Raw genomic sequence first — 21,149 nt, forward strand, 5'->3', positions numbered from 1 at the left:
TTTACAATGAACATGGGCAGTGAATAATCAGAATGTCCCCACTTTTACACGATAAATAAGTTGTGCAACTGAAATGCAATTCTGTGACTGCTGCAGGATGCTAAGAGGATGCCAATATAAATTGTTAATATGTTATTACAGCTTCTTTGCCCCTCCTTCAGAGAAAAAAACCAATCTTCTGTCCTTCACAGTCTAGATCTTACAAACTTGATTTTCAGAGCTGAATTAAAGGAAATGAAAGTTCAGGCTGGGCTTCTCAACAAGTGCTTCATCTTCATGAAAATGCTTTACAAAAAATAAGTTTGAAATTCAGATTTCCTAAGAATGAAACAAACCCTTTCATGTAGTGTATATGTGTACATATATTTATCCAGTTAGCTTACCTAACAAATCAAAACAAACAAACAAACAAAAAAAAAACAACAGAAAAAAAAATTATGCCACGGAAAGTTTTCCAAGTGTTGAGGTTTATTTATGTCTATGCTATAAAGAACTTCAGAGGAATTAATAATAGAATGCTTCCTAATATCCTTGATATTCTTTCCATTCATTGCATTTCCCTATGAGTTTATGTTACCGTAACTTTTTCAAAATTTCCAAAACTGTTTTCTTTCTAAACTGTTCTACGTTGCAGAAGTATCTCAGAAACAACTCATGATGGAAAACATCAGCTCAAGTGGAAAAGCTTGTTTACAAAGAGGGATGCTATGAGCTCAGAGAGGTAAATTGAACACAACATGATAATAGATAGATAGACATGCATAGGTAATTGTTTAAATCTTAGGTGAGGCTGATGGAAGACTCACCAGGTAAGATTATTACCGAATGCCTCTGGGATTCTTTGTGAGCCCTGTATGGCAGAGAACATGTTCTCAGAAGTAACAACTGGAGAGCAATTAGAGACAATAAAAGAACAGATAAAGGGAATGGGGGAAGTTATTCAGCCCACCATACCTCAAAAGGAAAAGTACTGAAAAACCTAGAAAAACTTGATTATTAACTAAATAATCTCCTGAACTTTGGGAAATTGCTGATGAGCTTGTAGGACAAAGCAAGCAGTGCTTCTATTTAGAAAGAGACCATGACTGATGAACATACACTCTTATACAAACTTTATATAATCTATATGTATTTTGTATACACTTTGATTTCAGTTCACAAATTATAAATTAGAGTAACTCCTCACTGGCTTAGCTGTGACATCCCCCTGAGAAGCTGCAACAGGCAGTGGCCTGGGGACCACAGAGCTTCAGCCCTGCAGAGCCACACAAGGGCTGAGGGCCTCTGGCCCAAGGAGGCTGGAGCAGGATTTGAGGCAGACATCAAACCCCTGGCAGTGACTGCAGACAAGAACAGCAGCCAGCTCCTTCTGCAGCCTTTTCAACAGAGCAAATATCTTGTCTTTGTGCATCGAGGAGCAGAGACTGAATTTATGCTTCTGTCTCTTCTTTCCTTCTGTTCTGCCAAAATAATGCCATTTGAATACGGCAGTTTGTTGACTTGACATTTTCCAAGCGGGGACGTGCACCGAGAGCCCCGCCTGCCTGCCGTGCCTCTCCTGCCTCCTGGGCTGAAAGCTCAGCATTAGACTGGACCTGAGCAAGCTGAGCCTCCTCATTCCTGCTGCTGCCAAGGACTTGACAGGACAGCAGTGGGTGCAAGACTTAAGGAAAGATGCTGGGGGGAAAAAAGCTATCAACAGCCAATTAGCATGAAGTTTTAAATTATGTTTTTGCTTCTTTCTCCGACTAAAAATGGAAATTGAGATTAATTAGCTATTGCTTGCTGTGAAAATAGAAGTATTTATGAAGTGGCAACACATAGGGTCTGTCCTGTGCCCAAAACTGCTCCCTAACATGATGACATAGCATGAGTGTGTTAGGAGTGGAGTTAGCACGTTGGAGAACAGGACTGGAGTTCAAAAATATCTCACCAACTATTATAGCACAAGTAAAGCAAGGGAATTCAACAAGTATGAAGTCCTGCACTCAGATGGGAATCACCAGCTCCCAGAGCTCAGGGAACATGTGGTTACAGGGCAAAAAAGGAGTCAGAGAACTTGGAGGACCCACCAGCTGAACAAGGTCAAAATGCGTGATAATTTTCTGCAAGAAAGGCAAATATCAGCCTAGAATGCATAAAGAGGAACAGATTTCATGGAACACATTAAGTAAACCCTTCCATTCTCAGAGGATATCTAATGGGAACCCATTTTTGGGTGCTGCTTACTAGCAAAGAGATGAAAATTCAATGGCTGAACAATAGCAAAGATGGTATATCTAGAAAATTGCTTGTATGAATTAAAAAAGAGGAAAATTGTTGGTCTGAGAAAAGATATATCAGTCTTGGTACAGTGAAAAGGCTGCTGAAAAAAAAGCAGGACATTTGTCTTCAATATCCACATAATGGGTTTGAAATGCAGCGAGGGAGATCAAGATTAGACATGAGGAAAATATGCGTGTAATAAACACCAGGAAAAAAATCATCTAGGGAGGCTGTGAAGCAGACAAACTTTGGAGGTTTGTCTGACTTACTCCTAGAAACATCTGTCAGGAAGTAGCTGCAGATATAGATGACCTTGTCTTGTGACACAAGAATAGATTAAATGAATTTTTAAAATGTATTTCAGCCTTATTTCTATGATTATTTATACAAAAAGCTACACTGTAACAGTTTTTCTTTGCTTTTATGTTTTTCCAGTAAGAAAAGCAAGCTTTTTATATTGGTATTTATTACTCTGAGAATGCAGCTGGTGTTGGCTGGACAGCTAAAATGATGCAGATAATATGGTTTGGGAGTCCAAGAGTTTATCAGTGTACAAAGAATGAGGACTATAGTTAAAGACATGTAGGAAATGGTTCTAACAATTAAATTACCCATGTCCAAAATGAAATTGTTCTGTACCAAAGCAAAATCAACACCAAACCCTAGCCAGAAATCTAGCTAACATTATTCAAAGTGACTTACTATTATGTGATTACAGTAATGTGATTACTATTATGTGATACATGCTGTTCTACAAACAAGATTAATCCTCAGTGTCCTTTTCTTAAATTTACTGAAGTTACTTATGCAGGAATTTTGCTGACTGCATTTTGAATTTGGCTCTGTCAGTGGCTGTACATGAACTTGGATTTTGCACTGCTGTACAATATTTCACTTGCACAGCAGCTGTACTGCCTGGTCATGTTCACAGAGTATCAAACCCTGATTGCTTTTTTTGCTGTGCTAGGAAATACTGCACACAGCTCTTCTCTCACAACTTTAGCTTTAGCCCCTTGAATTGTAGTGGTAATAAACAGCTGTTATTTATAATGTTATTGTTATTTATAAGCTACTCTCATATCTATTAATGGTAATGAGGAAATGCAAAACATCATTTTTCATTTCAAAATTGATTACACAGCTCCATAACCTGGTTGCTTTTTTCTTTTATTATGGCCTACAGTAGGCACTGCTTTCCAAAAAACTGTAGAAAAGAGCACCAGGTTCAGAATGACTCGGTAGAAAATTAAGAGGATTCGGAGATTAAATTTTAAAAGCACTGCACAGCACTTGATAACATGGCTGTCTTGAATAGGAGAACTGGAACAAGCAGGTGTGAGAAATTTTAATTGAATTAATTTGTGTGTCTTAAAACATATAATTAAAACAAAAAGTGGCTTTTTACTTCATACATATGATTCCTGCCAAGACAAAGAGAGGAAAACAGCATCATTTACTGGAAGAAGAGCACAGTTCATCTGATCATACCTCTTCAACTCTAACTGGAAATAGGTTTTAGTCAATCTAGTTAAACAACAAACAAAACCAAAAACCAACCAATCAAAACAAACAAACAAAACAACCAAATCTTTTTGTCTTTAAACTCCTGACTCTGTGATAGAATGTGATAGGAATTAAGCAGGTTTCCTCTTCCCCTTTCCTGTGTGGTGAACAGGTCCTAATACCCTTCTGGGCAGAGCAGCAGTAAAAGATTATTCTTTTATTGAACCTGATGCTGCTTACTCAGAAGCTGTAAAGAGGAAGGCAAGCAGATGTCACTCACATAAGTAGCAAGCAATTCTATGATCCTCGAGCCTGCTGGTATTTAATTTATACTTTTACATCCATTTAGAGAACTTCAATTTTTTACCCTGAATTAATACCTGAAATTAGATCACAAGTTTCTCTGTGTTGTGTTATTAAAGCAGAAATACCCAATAATGGAATAGAGAAAGTATATCTCTGTGATTCGGAATTAGAAACATGTCCTCTGGTGAAACTGCAGTTTTGAAGGATGTGTGTGTCTTGATTTAAAGATCACATTGTGTGGGTGTGCTGACTTGAGCAGAAGAGAAACTGGGTACACAGTGAAGAGCAGCAATGAAGGACCTGAGAGTAACTCAAAGAACAAAAAGGTTTGGCAGGTCTTGAACTCCCTGAAATCCCTTTCAAAATCTCTGGAAAATAATCAAGAGCACACTGTTCCCTGAGGTTAAGCCCTGCAGTTAGAGGAAACTTTCTACAGCAGATTCCTAAGCTCGGCAGAGGAGCAGGTCTGGGAAAGGCTCCTCACCCTTCCCTGGGCACAGGAACCTCAGGTCAGGCAATCTCCTTCCTGCTGCCCACCAGGCTGGGCAGGGGCTGCCACACAAACACAGAAACTCCTACAAGCAGTAGCCATGAAACTCAAAGTCCTGCAGCTGTGAAAGCGCACAGCATATTCTTGGAATTTCCACAGATGAATAGAGGCTTTTGACTTGCCTTGTAAAGCCAGAATGGCTGATCTGAGCTGGGTACCCCAAGGTCCCTGGTCTGTCTTCAATTTAAATCACCAATTGCATGCTCCTCTTCCTTCACAAGAGCTCTCCCTGACATATGCAAGGAGCAGTAGATTCATGTTTATAATTCTTTAGATAATGTGTGGCCTCCAAGAAAATGCTCAGTCTTTATATTAGCTTGGTCTCTGCTTGTATTTGGAAAGTATTTACGGTTTCAAGAATGGAAAACTGTCATCCTAACAGAAAGCAGTCTGCTCAGTTCCTGAAGCTGCTCCGTGTCCAAAGCCATAGTTCAAACTGCACCCAGAAATTGTTTTAGGGCTGTTTTTACCTGTCTCATACACAGCTTCAGATACAGAAGTAAAGTGGTCTTCAACTGTGTACTGTGCCAGCTGGAGCGTGTCCAAACCTCGAACTGAATCATTTCCTCTGGTCCAGTAAAACATGACATCATTGATGTTATAACCCCCTGTAGTGAGACACAAGCCAACAATTGTGTTTATTTTGCACAATAATTAATTTGTGTTGAGCACACTTATGGTTCAGCTGTTTCTTATTTCTGGAAGTGCAATTAGACATAAACAATGATGGGTTTTGGCAGATTGTAATGCCTGTTCATGACAAAATTTGCAACACCATGCAAAGTCTTGTAAGTTAAAAGCTGATGTTTTTGGAGGTGGTCCTTTTGTATCTTGTATTTCAGTATAAATGACAAACTAATAAAATAGATTAGTACCACCTGGTATTCTAAAGGCAAAAGCTATTAGGCTCTAAGAAAATAGAGCTTTTATGAATTATTGCACTTGCCAGCACTTTGACTGGACATGAAACGTGCCGTGTGTTGCATCCCAAATGCTGTTTCTCAGTGCAGTGCATTGGTCCTCATTCCCACAGAGATGAAGGGATGGGGAGAGCAGCACAGCTGCTGCTTGCTGGTGCTGTGCTCCAACCTGAGCTTGAATCACCACTTGGGACAAGGTTTTGGCTGAGGAGCTCGGATGCTTGCCAAGGACACCAGCTTAGAGCCAGTGTTTCTGCAGGCTCAACAGCATGGCACGCTCCAGGGGCCCCAGGAGGTTCCCTCTTAACCTTCAGGCAGTAATTAGGAGCTGGATGAATCATCTATCAGAAGGCAACCGTGTTTTGCACACACTTGTCAATGTGCAGCACAATCATAGCCAAAATACCTCTGTAGCTTTTCCCCCTTATATAAAAGGCAGCCACTTTACAGACTAGTGCATTTGATTAATTCAAGATTATGTTAATGTAATTTACATGTTAACAGGGAGCATTTGAACATCTTTTTTCTTTAGCTTACTTAGATCAATCATTCTTGTATTTGACAGATTTATATTGTGCAAGGTAATAGCTCAGCTTAGGAACAGAAACATGAGCTGATGATTATTTTTAGACTTTAGTCAACTGTAAGTAAATTACAGTGAGACAATAATGCAATACATTGCACAAGGGTATATGCTGCAAAAAGAACAAAGCTCTAGAATCACAGAAAAAAAGAGATGTATTAAAACAAAAACAAAAGTGCCTTTTAATATTTTTAAGTTATTGGGTTTTTTTTCTTGCAATGACAAAACAGAACTGATTTATCCAGCCATCTCATGCAGGGAAAAAAAAAGGAGTTCATAAATTTTATTGTAAGGAAACACTGGGCTGATTATCTATTAAATGACAATTTCACCTGAAAAATTTTTCTCTGCTCATTCTTTAAATGTACATTTCATTTTCACTATCACTGGCAGTTATATGAAATGGTATCATGGCCTGGAATCTCTGCTCACATTATCACATTTATAACGATCAAAGCCAAAACAATTTTGTGTCAAAAGACTAACCCACAAAAGCATATGCATCCAAGCTAAGTTTTCAATTCCCTAAAACCACATTCTGGGAAATTTCCCAGATTTGTGAGATGCAAAATAGAAGTAACATTTTCTATAAACAAATGATTGCATTGTCCTTAGTCAAAACAAGAAGGCTCATATAACCAGGTGTTATGCATGATTCCAGCCATGGATTCATTTTACTTCCTTCCAGTATAAATGAACTGCAGACATTTAAATAAAGTCCAAAGAACTAGAGAGTACCACAGTAAATTCCTTTTTGTTTCCATAAGATATTCAGCCTTCCAAGTCATGTGAGACAGGAGAAGTTCTTGGTGCCCACATGAATGATAACGAGCATATTTTGAAACAGAGGTTATTTTGCTTTTGTTCCAAAATATTCCCATTAGTGGAACAATTAGTAGGTTTGGGTGATCCTTCCTATGAAAATTCTTTGAGTATAATAATTCCAAAACTCTTAAGACGAATTTTTACTGAGAGAGCCTTCTCAATATTCGGTAAAGTTAAATAGTACAGTGCTCCCTCTGTGCAAATTTGTTCTTTATTCAAGGGATTAATATTTTAGTAATTATAAAACATTTCAAAAGTTTATATAGACACAATCCTTAAGCCCATGTTTTTTGGCTTTTTACAAGTAATCTCTATTCTCTTTATGTGACACTGAGTTTTTATCCTAGCTAATTCCTCAAGCCCAGAATGTCTCATTCCTGTACATTGTTGATAGAGTATGAGCTGCTAATGTCAATGGGGTTAACTACAGGAATAGTAAATTTGGGATTAAACATTCATAATGCCTAATACAAATTAGTTTCTTTACCTTTCTGTTGCTAATTTTAATTTTCACTGATTGTCAAGCACAACTTAAGTGCCTTCACATGGCTCTTCACTGAATGAATGGTAAAGGACAAGTTCAAAAATAAATAAAATTTCAGACATGGGCCCAAGACTTGAATATGTATTTGGACTGGGGGTGTGTGTGAGGGAAATGTGAGGACAAACCCTCCAGGCCAGCAAGGATGAATGGTGGTGTTCCCTGCCACAGGGCAGAGAGCAGGAACCCCCCTGGCAGCACCAACCAAGGCAGGATCCCTCCACTCTCCCAAATGTCACAGCACTCTATCAAGAGACTCAGAGTGCCAGGTCTCTGTTTCCTAACAAATGCCAGCATTACCTTCCAAAGTGTTGCAATAAGGGGGGGAAATGCAATAACATGTTGGCCAAAATGTGTTTTGCTTTGTAGAAAGTAAAAATCAATTAAAGTTACTAACAAGCAGTAGCAGAAAAGAATGTTGGAAAGGTCACTGGGGATGCTTTATGGTGTAAAGCCATTACTCCATAATATCATATTTGTCCTTATATTAACAATCACTTAATAAAAGCCTTACTCTGTGTTTCCGTTCAAATATTTGCTGTAGATTTTACATTTTATTTACAAGCATCAATGTTTGTGCAGATGTGTGTGCATTTCTGCATTCACAATTCTTAAACCCAGGCAATGGTCTTGGCAAGCAGTATGCCAGGAGGATGATCACATTATTCATCTATAAATTAACATATCTTATCACATGGGGAAGCAAACCCCATTTCCAACCTACCCAAAAGAAAGGACTGCAGTGCACTGATGAGAAAAGCCCAAGGCACACTCTTTCCTTTTTGTATTTGTTGCTTCTATCTGTTTTCCTCAAAACTAAACACCAATGTAATGGGAGCATTTGTTGTGGCACTGGGTTTTCCCCTTGGACAGGAGACACTTGTGTGCTGTTCAAAAAGCAGATGGAATCAATCTGAAAAAAGCTTGGTTTTAATTATATGGGGAATTCTCCTTTTTATTTTTTTAATCCTGTCAAACAAATTGTAAATTCCTGTGGGACGTGTATTTCATTCTGGAACTAGAGAAAATACTAAATGACTCGTTAGGCAGTGCTGTTGATTTAAATCTATATACATTGATTTACTAATATGCTCTTCCAAAGGAAAATAAAGACAAATCCCAATTACAATTCAAACCACTGTTTGTTAAACAGATCTCATAAAGCTGCTTGTTCTAGAGGATGTGAAGAAAGTTTTGGGTTCATTTCCTGTCTGTGTTCATTTCCTGTGTCTCTGTCTAAAATGAAACTTTGTGGCAATCTGATTGGTCATTAACAACAAGAGATGAACAACACACACTTCTGAAAAGAAACAGAATAAAACTTGACAAGTACTAGAAAGCCTTCCAAAAGATTTTGAGCATGTATTGAGACATATTTTAAATATATATTTTCATCTTACAGAGCTGGTTATTCTTCTATGTTATCCCCTGCAAAAATTATTTTCTAGAGTCTTGTCATATGAATAACAGCAAACATTTAACTAAAAAACTACATGATTATGTGTTTGCAAAGTAACCATGCCTACAAAGTATTAGAGAACCTATTTCAAGGAAAATATGAGGATATTGATTGATTGATAAAATGAAAATATATATTTACTCTTATTCATCAATTGATCACATTTTTTACCAGGGCACTGACATAAGAGACAATGAAATAAGTCAGAGCAAGATCTGAAAATGGCAAATTATTAAATATGAACTACATGCCTTACAAAGAAGCCTTATTCTGATTTCTTTCTTTCCTAAAGGAATTTTATCTCAGCGAGAAAAAAAATTACATACTCTCTGAAAGGGAAAAAAACCAAAACTATCTCATCTGTGCTAGAAAATGCCTGCTCACAGAACTCCCTCTGAAGACCAAGACAGTAACTGCAGGACGCACTGCAAAACCAAGCCTGTGAGAATCCCCCAGGATTTTGCTCACTCATTAATTAGCACTGCTGCAGCAGTTCAGCACTGCCATGCTATTTTCAGTGAGGTCATGTGCACATATGTGCACACATCTTTGCACACAGACACCGCTGTAATTCAGCAGGGACTGGCCACATAACGTCCCTTGCCTTTTAGGAAAATTCCAGCCACTCTGGTAATATCTAGCAGAAATAGATCACAGATATTTTTCTAATTGTATAAAACAATAAGGATGAAGTGACTTACAGCTCTCCAGTTGCAAAGTACATGTCTGCTTATCCATTGGATATTTAGTCAGATCCATGCTGCATGAAACAGTTGTGGTGATCCTTGGGGGAAACAAAAGTTTTCTAAGTATTCATGGGAGAAAAATGTTCATCAGTAAAAATAAAAAATGCCTGGTATCCTTCTTGAAATAATATTTTCAGCCTAATATCCATTGTGAGGAAAAAAAAATCTATTATTTACTGGTATCTAATGTACTAGAGTAATACAATCCCAAACAGAAACCACAGCAGAACAGCTGAGTTCAGTGGCACCCTAAAAAGGCCACCCTTTGCTCCCTTCTCACTTAGAGTGCACATTTTCCTTTGTTATTTGCAATATATTTTAAGATTGTGTTCTATTTATCAAAACCTTTTACAAAGGGTAATTCACAATAAATCATGCAGGTCCATCATCACAGCTTGTTATCCCCTGTGATGGCTTCACTGCAAACTGGAATGGCAACATGCAATTCCTGTGCTTAGCCTGCATGAAAGCAAGAGTCTATTTAGGGAAGATAAATTTAAGAATTTATTCATATTGATCAAGAATATTACGTATTCTTAAAACTACAAGACGCTACTTTTACAGACAGACCCATTTTCTTAAGCAGAACCTGGGAAGTTTAAAACATAAGTAGACACAATCATAAAGGCTGATGGTATTTACATACCTTATAGCATACAAGACTGTTCCATTAGGATATATCCTTATAAGACGATTCTCAACAGTGACATCATGAAGAAAAGACTTTTTTGAATCAACTATAAAGGTATCTGGTACCCAAAGCATTTCCACAAGTCGACCATCTAAGCTCAAGCTCTTATTGCCATCGAAACAAAGCCTCTCATCAGTCCATCTCTGCCTGAGGAATATGGTGGCTGTGTAGTCCTGAAAGAAAAAATCAAAATTGTCACAGAAAGGAAGCCTGTGTTGCATTCACTCTTACAGAAGTATATGGAAGCAGCTGCTGGGCACAAACAGTGATTCTCCATGTCCCTGGCACTCCAAGAGCAGCTGCACTGAATTCTGCCAAATTTTCCACGTGAGGTTGGTAGGTTTTGTTCTAATGGTCATTTACAGTAAGAGCTGCTGGCCTTGGTCAGGGCTATGAATCAGCTGAAGTCATCAGAGCTTTGTAAGCAGATAATCTGGCTCTGTAAACCTCCAAGTTTTAGAATGATTTAAGTAAGTGGTTCTAAATCTCATTTTGTTCACATAAGCTAATAAATAAAGAATTTTTTAAGAGCACATGGCAAAAAGTTGAATAAATTCATATAGACAAAAAAAATTAGTGAAACAAGAAAGGAATCTTTTAGCAAAATTTCTCCTTTTAGCATCACAAAGGAAAGAGTGGTACCAAATTTATCAAGACCTTGAACACAGCACTCAGTCCAATTCCCCTTCAATTTAGATATGCCTTGCAGTCCTATATTAAGATCACATTATTTCTTAACACTTTTAAAAAACTTTTGATTTTATGGTATGTTTTTATCAATATTATAAATTTATCTGAAGTTCTGACCTTATTTCCCCTTTCTAAATAGTAAGTAATAATTACTAATACACTCATATTTAATATCTGATTAATTATTTTTTCTTTTTATTTCTGTGTACCAATGGAGGATCTTTAAGTAGAAAAGTACATTCTATTTCATAGTTCGTTCAAGAACAAATGATACAAATTAAATGAAACACAGCTGGAATAAATTAATGTGTGACAGCAACAATAGAAGAGAAAAACAGCCTGAGTTCAGCTGTATCTAATCATAGGGAGAGTGGCTTCAAAGGCACATAAATACATCTTCATTTTTATGAAATGCATAACGATTTAGACATTTCAGCTGGAAAATAAGAACAGATCCACATGCTTCTCATTAAGATTAATACTCAGTAGCAGCTTTCTGTTTGTATCTGTGAGAGGTGGGATTCAAGCTGCATTTCTATGCTTATTATAGTGTTATAAACACTATGTGTTGTGAAAAAGAGAATTCCACCTCCTAACCCACACTGTCTTCACAAGGAGACAAGCCCAAAGTTGTATTGCCAGCAGCTGTAAGCACATCAGCTTATCAACAATCAAAAAAAAAAGACTGCAAAAACTACTTTACCATATTTATTTCTGATATTGTATCAATGCTTGCAATATCCATACTCATTCCCACTGACACAGGACCATCTGCAAAAAAAAAGAGGAAGTGGGAATGTAGCTCATAATTCTTTAATATTCAGAGTTCATGAGAACTGCCTACAACATCTTTCCAATTTTTTTCCTAAAATCTTAGAAGCTATCTTAAATATTCCTCAAACACAGATTATGCAAGAATTTTAATACTTCTCAGCTAAAACTATTTTAGTTTTCAGAATTAGGCTTTATTTCTTAAACACTTCCTGGTTTATATGATTTTTTTCCCCCAGAAAAAAAAAGTGCTGAGGAAAACATTACTCAATAAGGTGTGGAAGGCACAATCCCCATGGTACCTCACACCCTCTGAGGTGCAGAGCAGCAGAAAGAATTCTTCCAGTACGAGAATTCTTCTTGCAACATCTGGTCCATCAGATGTGGGTGAAGTCAGAAGTTTCACCTGGCAATGTCACGTGGTTAATATCCAGATGGCACAGCTGAGTAACTTCCATTTAAGAATTTATGGTATATATTGTATCATTGCAATTTAAGATCTTGCCTTTGACCACTAGCAGGAAACTTGTGATTCAAACATTACATTTATAAAGGAAAACTTTTCATAAGCTGAAGGCCCATTCAGTGTAGTTAAACACCTTATCTAAGTAGCTGTTATTGTAATGTCAGTATGCTCCGATTCCCATTTCCTCCTGAATGTGCATTTCACACTGTTGGAGGGAAGATCACCAACTGTACATTTTAAAATGCAGAATTTTTGCAGAGCTTTGATGAAAACACAACATTATTCCTGGTGGAATATGTGCAGAATAATTAACAGAGTGCTTGTACAAATAAATTAATATTAAATCAGTGCATCTTTCCAAGCAATTGAGAAGAAAAGAACACATCACCGAGAAATGCAGAAATAAGATCTCTGCAGCTGGTAGTGCCCTTATCTCACAGGCAAAACACTGAAAGCCCTCCTTGGCTCCTTGCAATACATTTTGTAGAAATTTCCCAAATTGCATCCAGAGGAACATGGAGTCCAACTCCACCCTCCTGAATAACACTAAAGAAAAAAATGTGTCATTCTAAGACATGTCAGTTTATTAGTATTTTTTTTTCCAAAATATTTTCTGGTTTTAATGCATGTGTTAAAATCCTTACACATCTGTCACTCCTGAAAAAAAATCTGTAAGTCCTTTGTTCTGGACTTGGTTGAAAGCTTAAATATAAAGCTCCAGCTTAAAACAGGACTGCAGGTTTGCAGGATGCCCTGCTGCTAATATGCATGTTTATTACTTTTTAATATGCATGTATACTATTAAATTATACATAGGGTTTAGAAACTATTGTTCATATATTGGAAAAAGGCTTTGGAGGTTAACTTTGAAACAAAATTGACTGAAAACCTCTCAGATCACTGAAGCTTGTTCTTCTGTTTCTTCCCACTCTTTTCATGTTTTGATACTCCATGAATAAATTCATTTTAAAAGCTCAACCCCTAAGAAATTCATCCCAATTGCCTGGGGTACAACAATTAATACTTATACTTACACCCATTCTGCTATATACTACACCTATATAGTACACCCCATTGTACTATATCATAATGGCAGGTACAATATTGCCAACCTCAAAAGATATGTCAGACCCTCAAAAATCACTAAATTTTAAAATAACATGATTTATAATCCCTGTTTTGGGGTTTTTCATGTCTTCATAGAGATTCCCATGTGTGACTGGGAACATTATGACAACTATTATGTGACAGAGCATATTCTTGCCAACTATCACATGATCATTTGGGGAGAACCCCACCCAGCAAGGCACATGTTCAAGGATGGACCATTCCAAGGAGAGGACAGTGCAGTGTTCAGATGATTTTGCAGGAATGATGACTGGGAATAATCAGACTCTTCCTATTATATCATGAATTATTATCACCTGATTCTTGCCCAGTAAGGTGATACAGATTAGGGAAAATGTCCATTAGCAGCACTTCAGTACCATCAGTGCCAGGTTGTTACACATGTGAGGGGAAAAGCTGACTTTCCAAAAAGATTAGTGAAATTAAGCAGGTGGTAATTTCTCTGGAATCAGACAAACAGGACTTTGTAGATTTTTTTTTTTTTTTCTTTCCTGCTGAAGTATTTTTCAAAATATTACTGAGTACCACAACAGCACTGCAGCATTGTTGACTCCCAAGCACCACAGGACATCTCGCTCAGGTTGAGATGCACTTCAAGCTCAAACTGGCAGAACACAGACCTGCCCTGGGGCTCAAGTGCCAAGGAGTGCCAGCACAGTCGGGACAAAACCATCCTGCTCCACTCACCCCAGCCAACAGCTCTCACTGCCCAGGTACACCCAGCCTGCCCAGCCCAGCACCCAAAAAACCCAGCAGAAAATTGCATCATCCCAGATCCAGCACAGCGCTGTATGGGAGAAGTTGGAAAACAAATTATGGACAGGATCTTTATTAACACAATACAAGATGCTGAGAACAACTTTGCTCCAGCAGTTAATTAAATCAGAACAACACTAATAGTTAAATGCTGATTTCTTTTTTTCATGTGAGGATAAATGTTTGTTTAGTAAGGCACCATAAATTGTAAAGTACTAATAACGAAATGAGTCTGCTCGTAATTATTCACCAGGGCTTCCTCTGAACTTCCTCTGAAGGTCTCCTGTTGACAGTGTCAAAAACTGGGCAGCAAACCAGATGAGGCAGTCAGTTCCTACATTTCCATATGTTTGGCAGAAGTTCTATGTATAATGACAACATCAGAAGAAATCTCCCGATCTTCAGAAGAAAACTGAAGTCACTGTGTCCTGCATTATTGAAGGGAATCTTCAAAGCATGGCAGAGCATGGCCAAAGGGAGTGCCTTGTTACAGCACTGCCTGTGCAGCCCAAGCAGCACACGTTTCCATTTTCCTGCAATTTATGTAAACTGTTCCTCTGTGCCCTCTATAGATATTCATAGTGATCCCAAATGGGAAAGCAGCCAGAAGAGTGGCAGACAGAATACCTAAAAATTAAGTTTGGATCACTCACTGCAATGATCCTGGTCTGTAGCAGCAAAATAAACTAGCACTGTGGCACATGTGTACCCATTACTGCAATGGATCAGCACTATCAAAAACTTCCAGTGCTGAGCCATTAGCATGAGCTCTTTTTCACTTAGTTTAAGGAAACTCAAAACAATTCTGACATTCACAAAGGCCTCAAAAGGCTTCTTGGAAGAATGTCTCTTCTTTCCAGCAAAACTGGATAAAATACTGCAAGTAAACAGAAAATTAGAAGAATACTAGAATAAGTCTAATAGCTTCCTAGAAAACTCATTTTGTCCCTCTGACTGCCAGCTTTGCTTTGGAGTATAGCAGAATTCTTATATAATGCTTAGATTTTTTTTTTTCAGAGCATTTAACTTCCCGCCACAAGACATTTTTCTTGACAAATAGTTACATGAAGAAAGTGGACAGACCTTCTGACAGATCTCAACTGCAATTCTTGATTTGAAGGCAGACCCATTTCTAGCACAAATCAATTTCAATCCTGTTTGTTTACATCAATAACTTTTAGACGTTGACGTTGCTTTGCTGGTACAGTTTGTGGACAAGACAAAAATTGGTGGGGACCATGTTAACAACAGCTTGTTAAATCATTTGTCAAAACCCCCATGTTTCCATACAGCCAAATACAAGCAATTAATGTGGGGACAAATAAGACAGGCAGCACACACAGGACAGGAAACCATCTTGGCAAGCAGTGCCTTTGAGAAGGATTTAGAGGCTGTCACAGATAATCATTTTAACATGCTCTTTCCATCTTATGCTTTGGCAGCAGCATTATTACAAAGGGGAGTAATGCACAGAATTAAGTTATCTTGCAATCTATTCTGTACTGGCAAGACTGTTATGGCTGTGACAAGATTCATTTTCCACATATGAATAAAATGCACAAACAGCAGACACAGTGAAAAATATTCCAAAATACAAAAATAATCTGGAAGTTTAATATCAAATCTTGTAACATAAAAATCAAGGAGCATTGTTTACTCAGCTCCTCAAAGAGAAGTCAGAAAGGTGACTTGTCCAATGTCACAAAATGCATGCAGTAGTTAGTTGTGCACATTGTTTAGCAAAGCAAAGTAAAATCCCAGTTTATGGAAGCTGTAGACAACAGGAAACTTCAAATAAATTGATCTTTTATTACCTGAACATAAGCACCATTTATAATTTAGAGTCTCTGGAGCTAAGTCTTTGGAGGGGTTGGAGAGGCAGGGGAGAACCCTGCCAAAACCCAAAACCCAAACTGTCCTGCATGCAGGAACCTGTGTTGGGTGGCAATCAGATGCTCTTTGTGTGTCTTGTGGAAAGGAAGGAAAATCTCCATTACCATGTGTATGCTGAAGTTTACATATTCTGGGCTTTTTGCTTTTTCTCTAAAGGATTAGATGTTGGCTAGCTAGGACTTAAAATAGTCTTTAGATGATATTTATTTGGTGTTTCTTTCTCATGTAACCTGAGAGTTTGCCTCACTAAACTGAAGGGTGTTAGACACAGCTAACATTCTGATGTCTCATTTGTATACTTCTGAAGACTAAAATGCCTTCATCTAATTACATTTATAGAACTTAATATAAACAACATTTGAGGGAAGAAACCCATGATGACAGGTCTTAGACAGAAGGTTGGACCCAAAAACTTTATTTGCTTTAATTTAAAACTTGTCTATGAGATGTATTACTCATTATGAAGTGTAGGAAAATAATCTTTTAAATGTGATTTAGAATAACTGATTTAAGCATGACACTTTTCTGTACCACTTGAAAGCAGCTTCCATATTCAAATATACTTAGCTGTGACCTTTTCCTAGTATCTCTCTTTTTAATTAGAACACTTAAATTATCACGTTCAATCACAGAACAAAATATATTTGTATAAAATTATTTACAAGATTTTATGCATCCCTTAACAACCCTGTGAACCTAATCCAAGGCTCACTGAAGTCTGTAGGAATTGCTCATTAATTCAGAGAGTTTGGCACAGCACATAAAGTTATAAAATTGATCTACATGGTTCCAGCAGAAAACCTGAGGTGGATCAACTTGTATTGCTGAGATAAAGTAGCAGGGTTATGCAGCACATTTAAGGGAAATAACTGTTGATTTTTAAATCCCTTATGCCAGCTTTTCTATAGAAGTATTCCATATATATCTTTAAGGGTAGGATAGATATTATTATATTGAGGAGTAATATCTACTAACATTAGTATAGGAGCATTTCATATTCTGGTCTGAATGGCTAAAATCATTCCAGATCAGAGGTTTGGGGGGTTTTAATTAGTAATTGCACCTATCTGCTTAATTTATAAAGACTTGCCTGATGAACCAACTCAAAGAGGAACATTGAAGTGCTATAGATAAGGAAACAGAACATTCTTAATAGCAACATTCAGATGAGGGCTGAGCTAAATAACCAGTCCAGCTGAGATTCCTCTGTGCCAGCAGCGTCTGAAGCACCCTCACAATGTGGCAGCTGGTACATGTCACCCACCATGGACAAACACAGAACACTCAGCCAGTTTTACCTCTCTGCAGGCCTCTGACACACTAAGGCTGCCTTCAACTAACCCAACTTTGGGCACCCAATTTCAGTGCTCGGAGATGGGAAGGACAGTCTGTGTTACACAAAAAATGGCAAAGTTTGTGCTGCCAGGGTCTGGAGGGGTCACTGTGCAGGAGGAGATGGCCAAAGTAAGGTGAGATAAACCAAGTATTAAAGTCTAGGAAAGCGGGAGATTCACTCCATGCAAGGAAAGGAGAAGACAGTTTTTATGTTGCTATGCAGTCATTGGACATAAATGAAAAAGATCTTCATATTCCTTGTTAATGACACTACCATAGCTGGGGTATGTGGTTGGGACATTTCCAGTCATCTGCCAGTCCTAGCACAAAGACCAAACACAAATTAATAAGCAAATGGGGGGCTCATTAAATTAAAAAAAATTATGAGCTGCCATAAATTTTACTTATCTAGTAAATATTTCTGGTTTTTCTGGCTTTAGGAGAAAGGAACTGTCATTTTATGAACATTTGCTTGTACCTAACTTTCTTTTCAGGACTAAAACACCATTTTGCTAAATATTAAGGAGCTCAGTGCCACTTGAGTAAAGCCAGTTACCAAGAACAGACACAAGGTACACCAGCTGCAGGCAAAAACCACTAAATAAACCAGGAAAATATTACATGGAAAAAGGCTAGCACAGCTGAGGTCACAGAGATAAATAAATTCCACAGGTTTGTTAAGCTGAGAATTTAGATGGTTTGCTAGCTCTGCTTCTGAGAAGAGCAATAGCTTCTCCTGGGCCTGACCCTCAGGCAAAGTGTGGCCCACCCTGCCAGAAACAGAGGGGGGTCAGGACCAGGCTGATACCACTCCCCAGCCCATGCACACCTTCCTCTGTGACAGGGAAAGTGATCCCCAATGATCTCACAAAAAGCTACAGGTTCAAAAATAAAGAGAAGTATTGCCTGAGTCATCCTAGCTCAAATTATTCCTACAAAGAAAGTAATTTCTCACAAAACCGTCAACGCTGCGTTTAGAAGCAGCATCAATAAAATGTATTTTTTTCAGAGTGTCATCTCATTCCTTCATCCTTATTATATGAAGCTAATAAGGATCCATCAGAGGTTTCTGAGGCAGAGTTTGCATGCCTGAGCTGCAGTGAGCATTGGCAGAGATGCTGGCACTGTCTGGAGGTGTGAGACTCAATCTGTGCCCGAGCTCCTCCGGGATTTCTGGGCACACCCAGAGAGCCCTTGGCATCCCTCTGAACAAAACACCCAGACAAAAAAATAACTACAGCCTTGCTGCAATACAACAGCTGAGGCAAAGATGGAGAAAGGGGAGATTTGTAACTCAAATATGCTTTATGGTAGGTCTTAATTGCCATTACAAGATTTTGAAATGAGACTCTGCTGTCTACCCAAGCACACTCATCATGGCAGTGCCAACATATCTCTAGTACTATCATGAGGTAATGAATAAAATATATTAATGGTCACTGAACACAGTTATTTTACATTATGCATCATCTCCAATGAGGAAGAGTTAGTTTATTTATTAAACTTACTTTTATTTTGCTGTCAGTCTCCTTAGAGCATTAAATATTTTATAGCAGTTTTATCATCAGCTAAGATAATTACAATAAAAAAAACTGATGAAATAGTTTTCCTCTTTTTCTTCAACCTAAAATACAGGTATATCTTAAAATTATTATAGATGGATCCAGAAACAGCACATGATATGGAGCATCCATACTGAACCAGGTATTTGGATGGCAAGAGGTAACAGTAGGGTCTTAGAAACTCATTAGTCAATCGATTTTTTAAGTAGGATACACAGGGATATAAAATATTTCATTTGCACTCACACCTCTAGCATTTCCAAACACCCAGCTTAAGGTCTATAATTCACACTATAAGTTTATTTCCTGACAGACACACGGTGCTGAGCCTCTTTTCAACATTCAGAATATTTTCTTCTTCGGTGTTCTGCACTTTCTCCAGGACAAGTTCTTCACACCACTTCAAGCTCCTCAGTACTCCTGATACACCCAATAGCCTGACTCAAATAAGAAGGTTTTTCTCTGAGATTTCAGGTGTCTGACTGCACTGCAGGGCAGAAAAATCAGCCTTGATGCAGTAGATTTTGTGGCTCTTCCAATCTGGTGACCATTGGTTTCTGATGCAGGGAACTGACATTTTTTATTCATTTTCCCTTTTCAATTCATTTTCCCCCCACAATTTTCAGTAAATCTGTTCAGTGACCTTTAAGACCTGAGGCAAGAATCATTTATTAAATAAGTCTCTTGCAATCTGTACTATATGCTGAGGCATATAGTACTTTGCATAGTAACAAGATTTGCCTGTGCTGTTATGAACAGCTTGATATATAAAGCTTTCAAATCTTTAATCAAAGATTTTTATAGCTATTATTTAGGAAATTAGAGGAAATTATGCTTTTAAATAGGTAAGATGTTACAGCATATTTCATGAAGACACACATACAATGATAGTCAAGTTTTCTAACAGTCTGGAAGTTTAGCTTGCAAATACTTGGAAAATACAAGTTTCACCTTGGGGAACAAAAGCTATTAAACTCCATCTTATTATATCACAGAACATATATAATCAGCTCAGTGGCTGGCAGATATCAGAGGAAAAAAGTACAGAAAAACCCATTTAGTCTCACTGCTGAATTTTAGACACCACATTATGTTATGACTCAGTCTTATTGAAAGAGCTTTTCTACTTACTATCAAAAAATGGACGTAGATACTTGTTGTACCCTTTTATGATTTTTTGTATTGTTGGAGGTAGAATTTCACTTTTTCCTTCAGCTTCAGGAATTTGCATGGACCTAAAAGGAATTGAAAATAAGGATATTTTAAAAGGGCATAATAAAAAAAGAAATCAAAAAAATATCAGGTTTTATAATCTGTATTTGTCTCTTATTGGAAAAAAATCTCTTTTGTACCTTAGAGTTCATTCTTTCTTTTTATACCTTAAAGTCTAAGTCTATTTCTTTTTATGCCTTAAATTCTATTATTTCTTAACATTCCATCTGAGAAACAATCTTCTTTAATACTTTATCTGTAAACAAGGCATTATGGTTATAATCTGGGAATGTGGAAGGGATGCTGGTTGTTTATTTCATCATTTAAAATAAAGCTTCTTTTTACATAATGAAATACATTATATTTAGGTCTCAGAGACAGAAACCAGCCTCAGAGACTAGTGCATAAAAACACTTAAAATCCTGCTTTCACAACACAATTTTTAAACAGGCTACAGAAATAATCCTGTTGAGCAAAATCAGTAAAGCACAATGAGAATTCAAGTACTTCCTCTGCTCAGAAACAGCTACAAATACAATCCATAAAAGTGATATATAAACGATTACAAACCCTTTCTGCCTAACCCCAAAGGTGAGCACTCCCAGACCCTGAGCAGGGTGTGCCCTTCAGAAATTACGGCACAGATGGCAGCAGCTACTTGTTCCCAATGATTTGAGAAAGGTGGGGTATGAATTATGAAGGTGAGAACCAAAAAATTAATTGCTTAGTGAGCCCAGCTGGCAGAGGCACTGTCTCTGCTGATGGAGAACAGACACCTATATAAACACCAGGAGAAGGGTCTGGGGATTTTAATCCTTGCTCTGGGAATTACTGGCCCCTAAAAATGACTAGCTTTCCAACAGGAGGTGTAGGAGCTGTAGTGATTTGCTCCTAGAGAGAAGAATCTAAGCATAGACCATTAGGTAAGGGGCTACCAGTGTTTTGTG

At 37.7% G+C, this 21,149-nt stretch overlaps 1 protein-coding gene across 1 annotated transcript in view; it reads right to left on the reverse strand.

Annotated features, from left to right (window-relative positions):
* The window catches only part of LOC131561199 (gamma-aminobutyric acid receptor subunit pi-like), a 37,373-nt gene that overhangs the window by 11,554 nt on the left and 4,670 nt on the right, over positions 1-21,149 (reverse strand). The window contains exons 3-7 of the mRNA XM_058810410.1: positions 20,122-20,225; positions 11,783-11,850; positions 10,345-10,562; positions 9,654-9,736; positions 5,095-5,232 (exon numbers count right to left, since the gene is read on the reverse strand). Of these exons, the coding sequence (XP_058666393.1) occupies positions 5,095-5,232; positions 9,654-9,736; positions 10,345-10,562; positions 11,783-11,850; positions 20,122-20,225 (611 nt within the window). The remainder of the gene's footprint in view (positions 1-5,094; positions 5,233-9,653; positions 9,737-10,344; positions 10,563-11,782; positions 11,851-20,121; positions 20,226-21,149) is intronic.

This window comes from Ammospiza caudacuta, chromosome 9, assembly GCF_027887145.1.
Source record: "Ammospiza caudacuta isolate bAmmCau1 chromosome 9, bAmmCau1.pri, whole genome shotgun sequence".
Lineage (NCBI taxonomy): Eukaryota > Metazoa > Chordata > Aves > Passeriformes > Passerellidae > Ammospiza > Ammospiza caudacuta.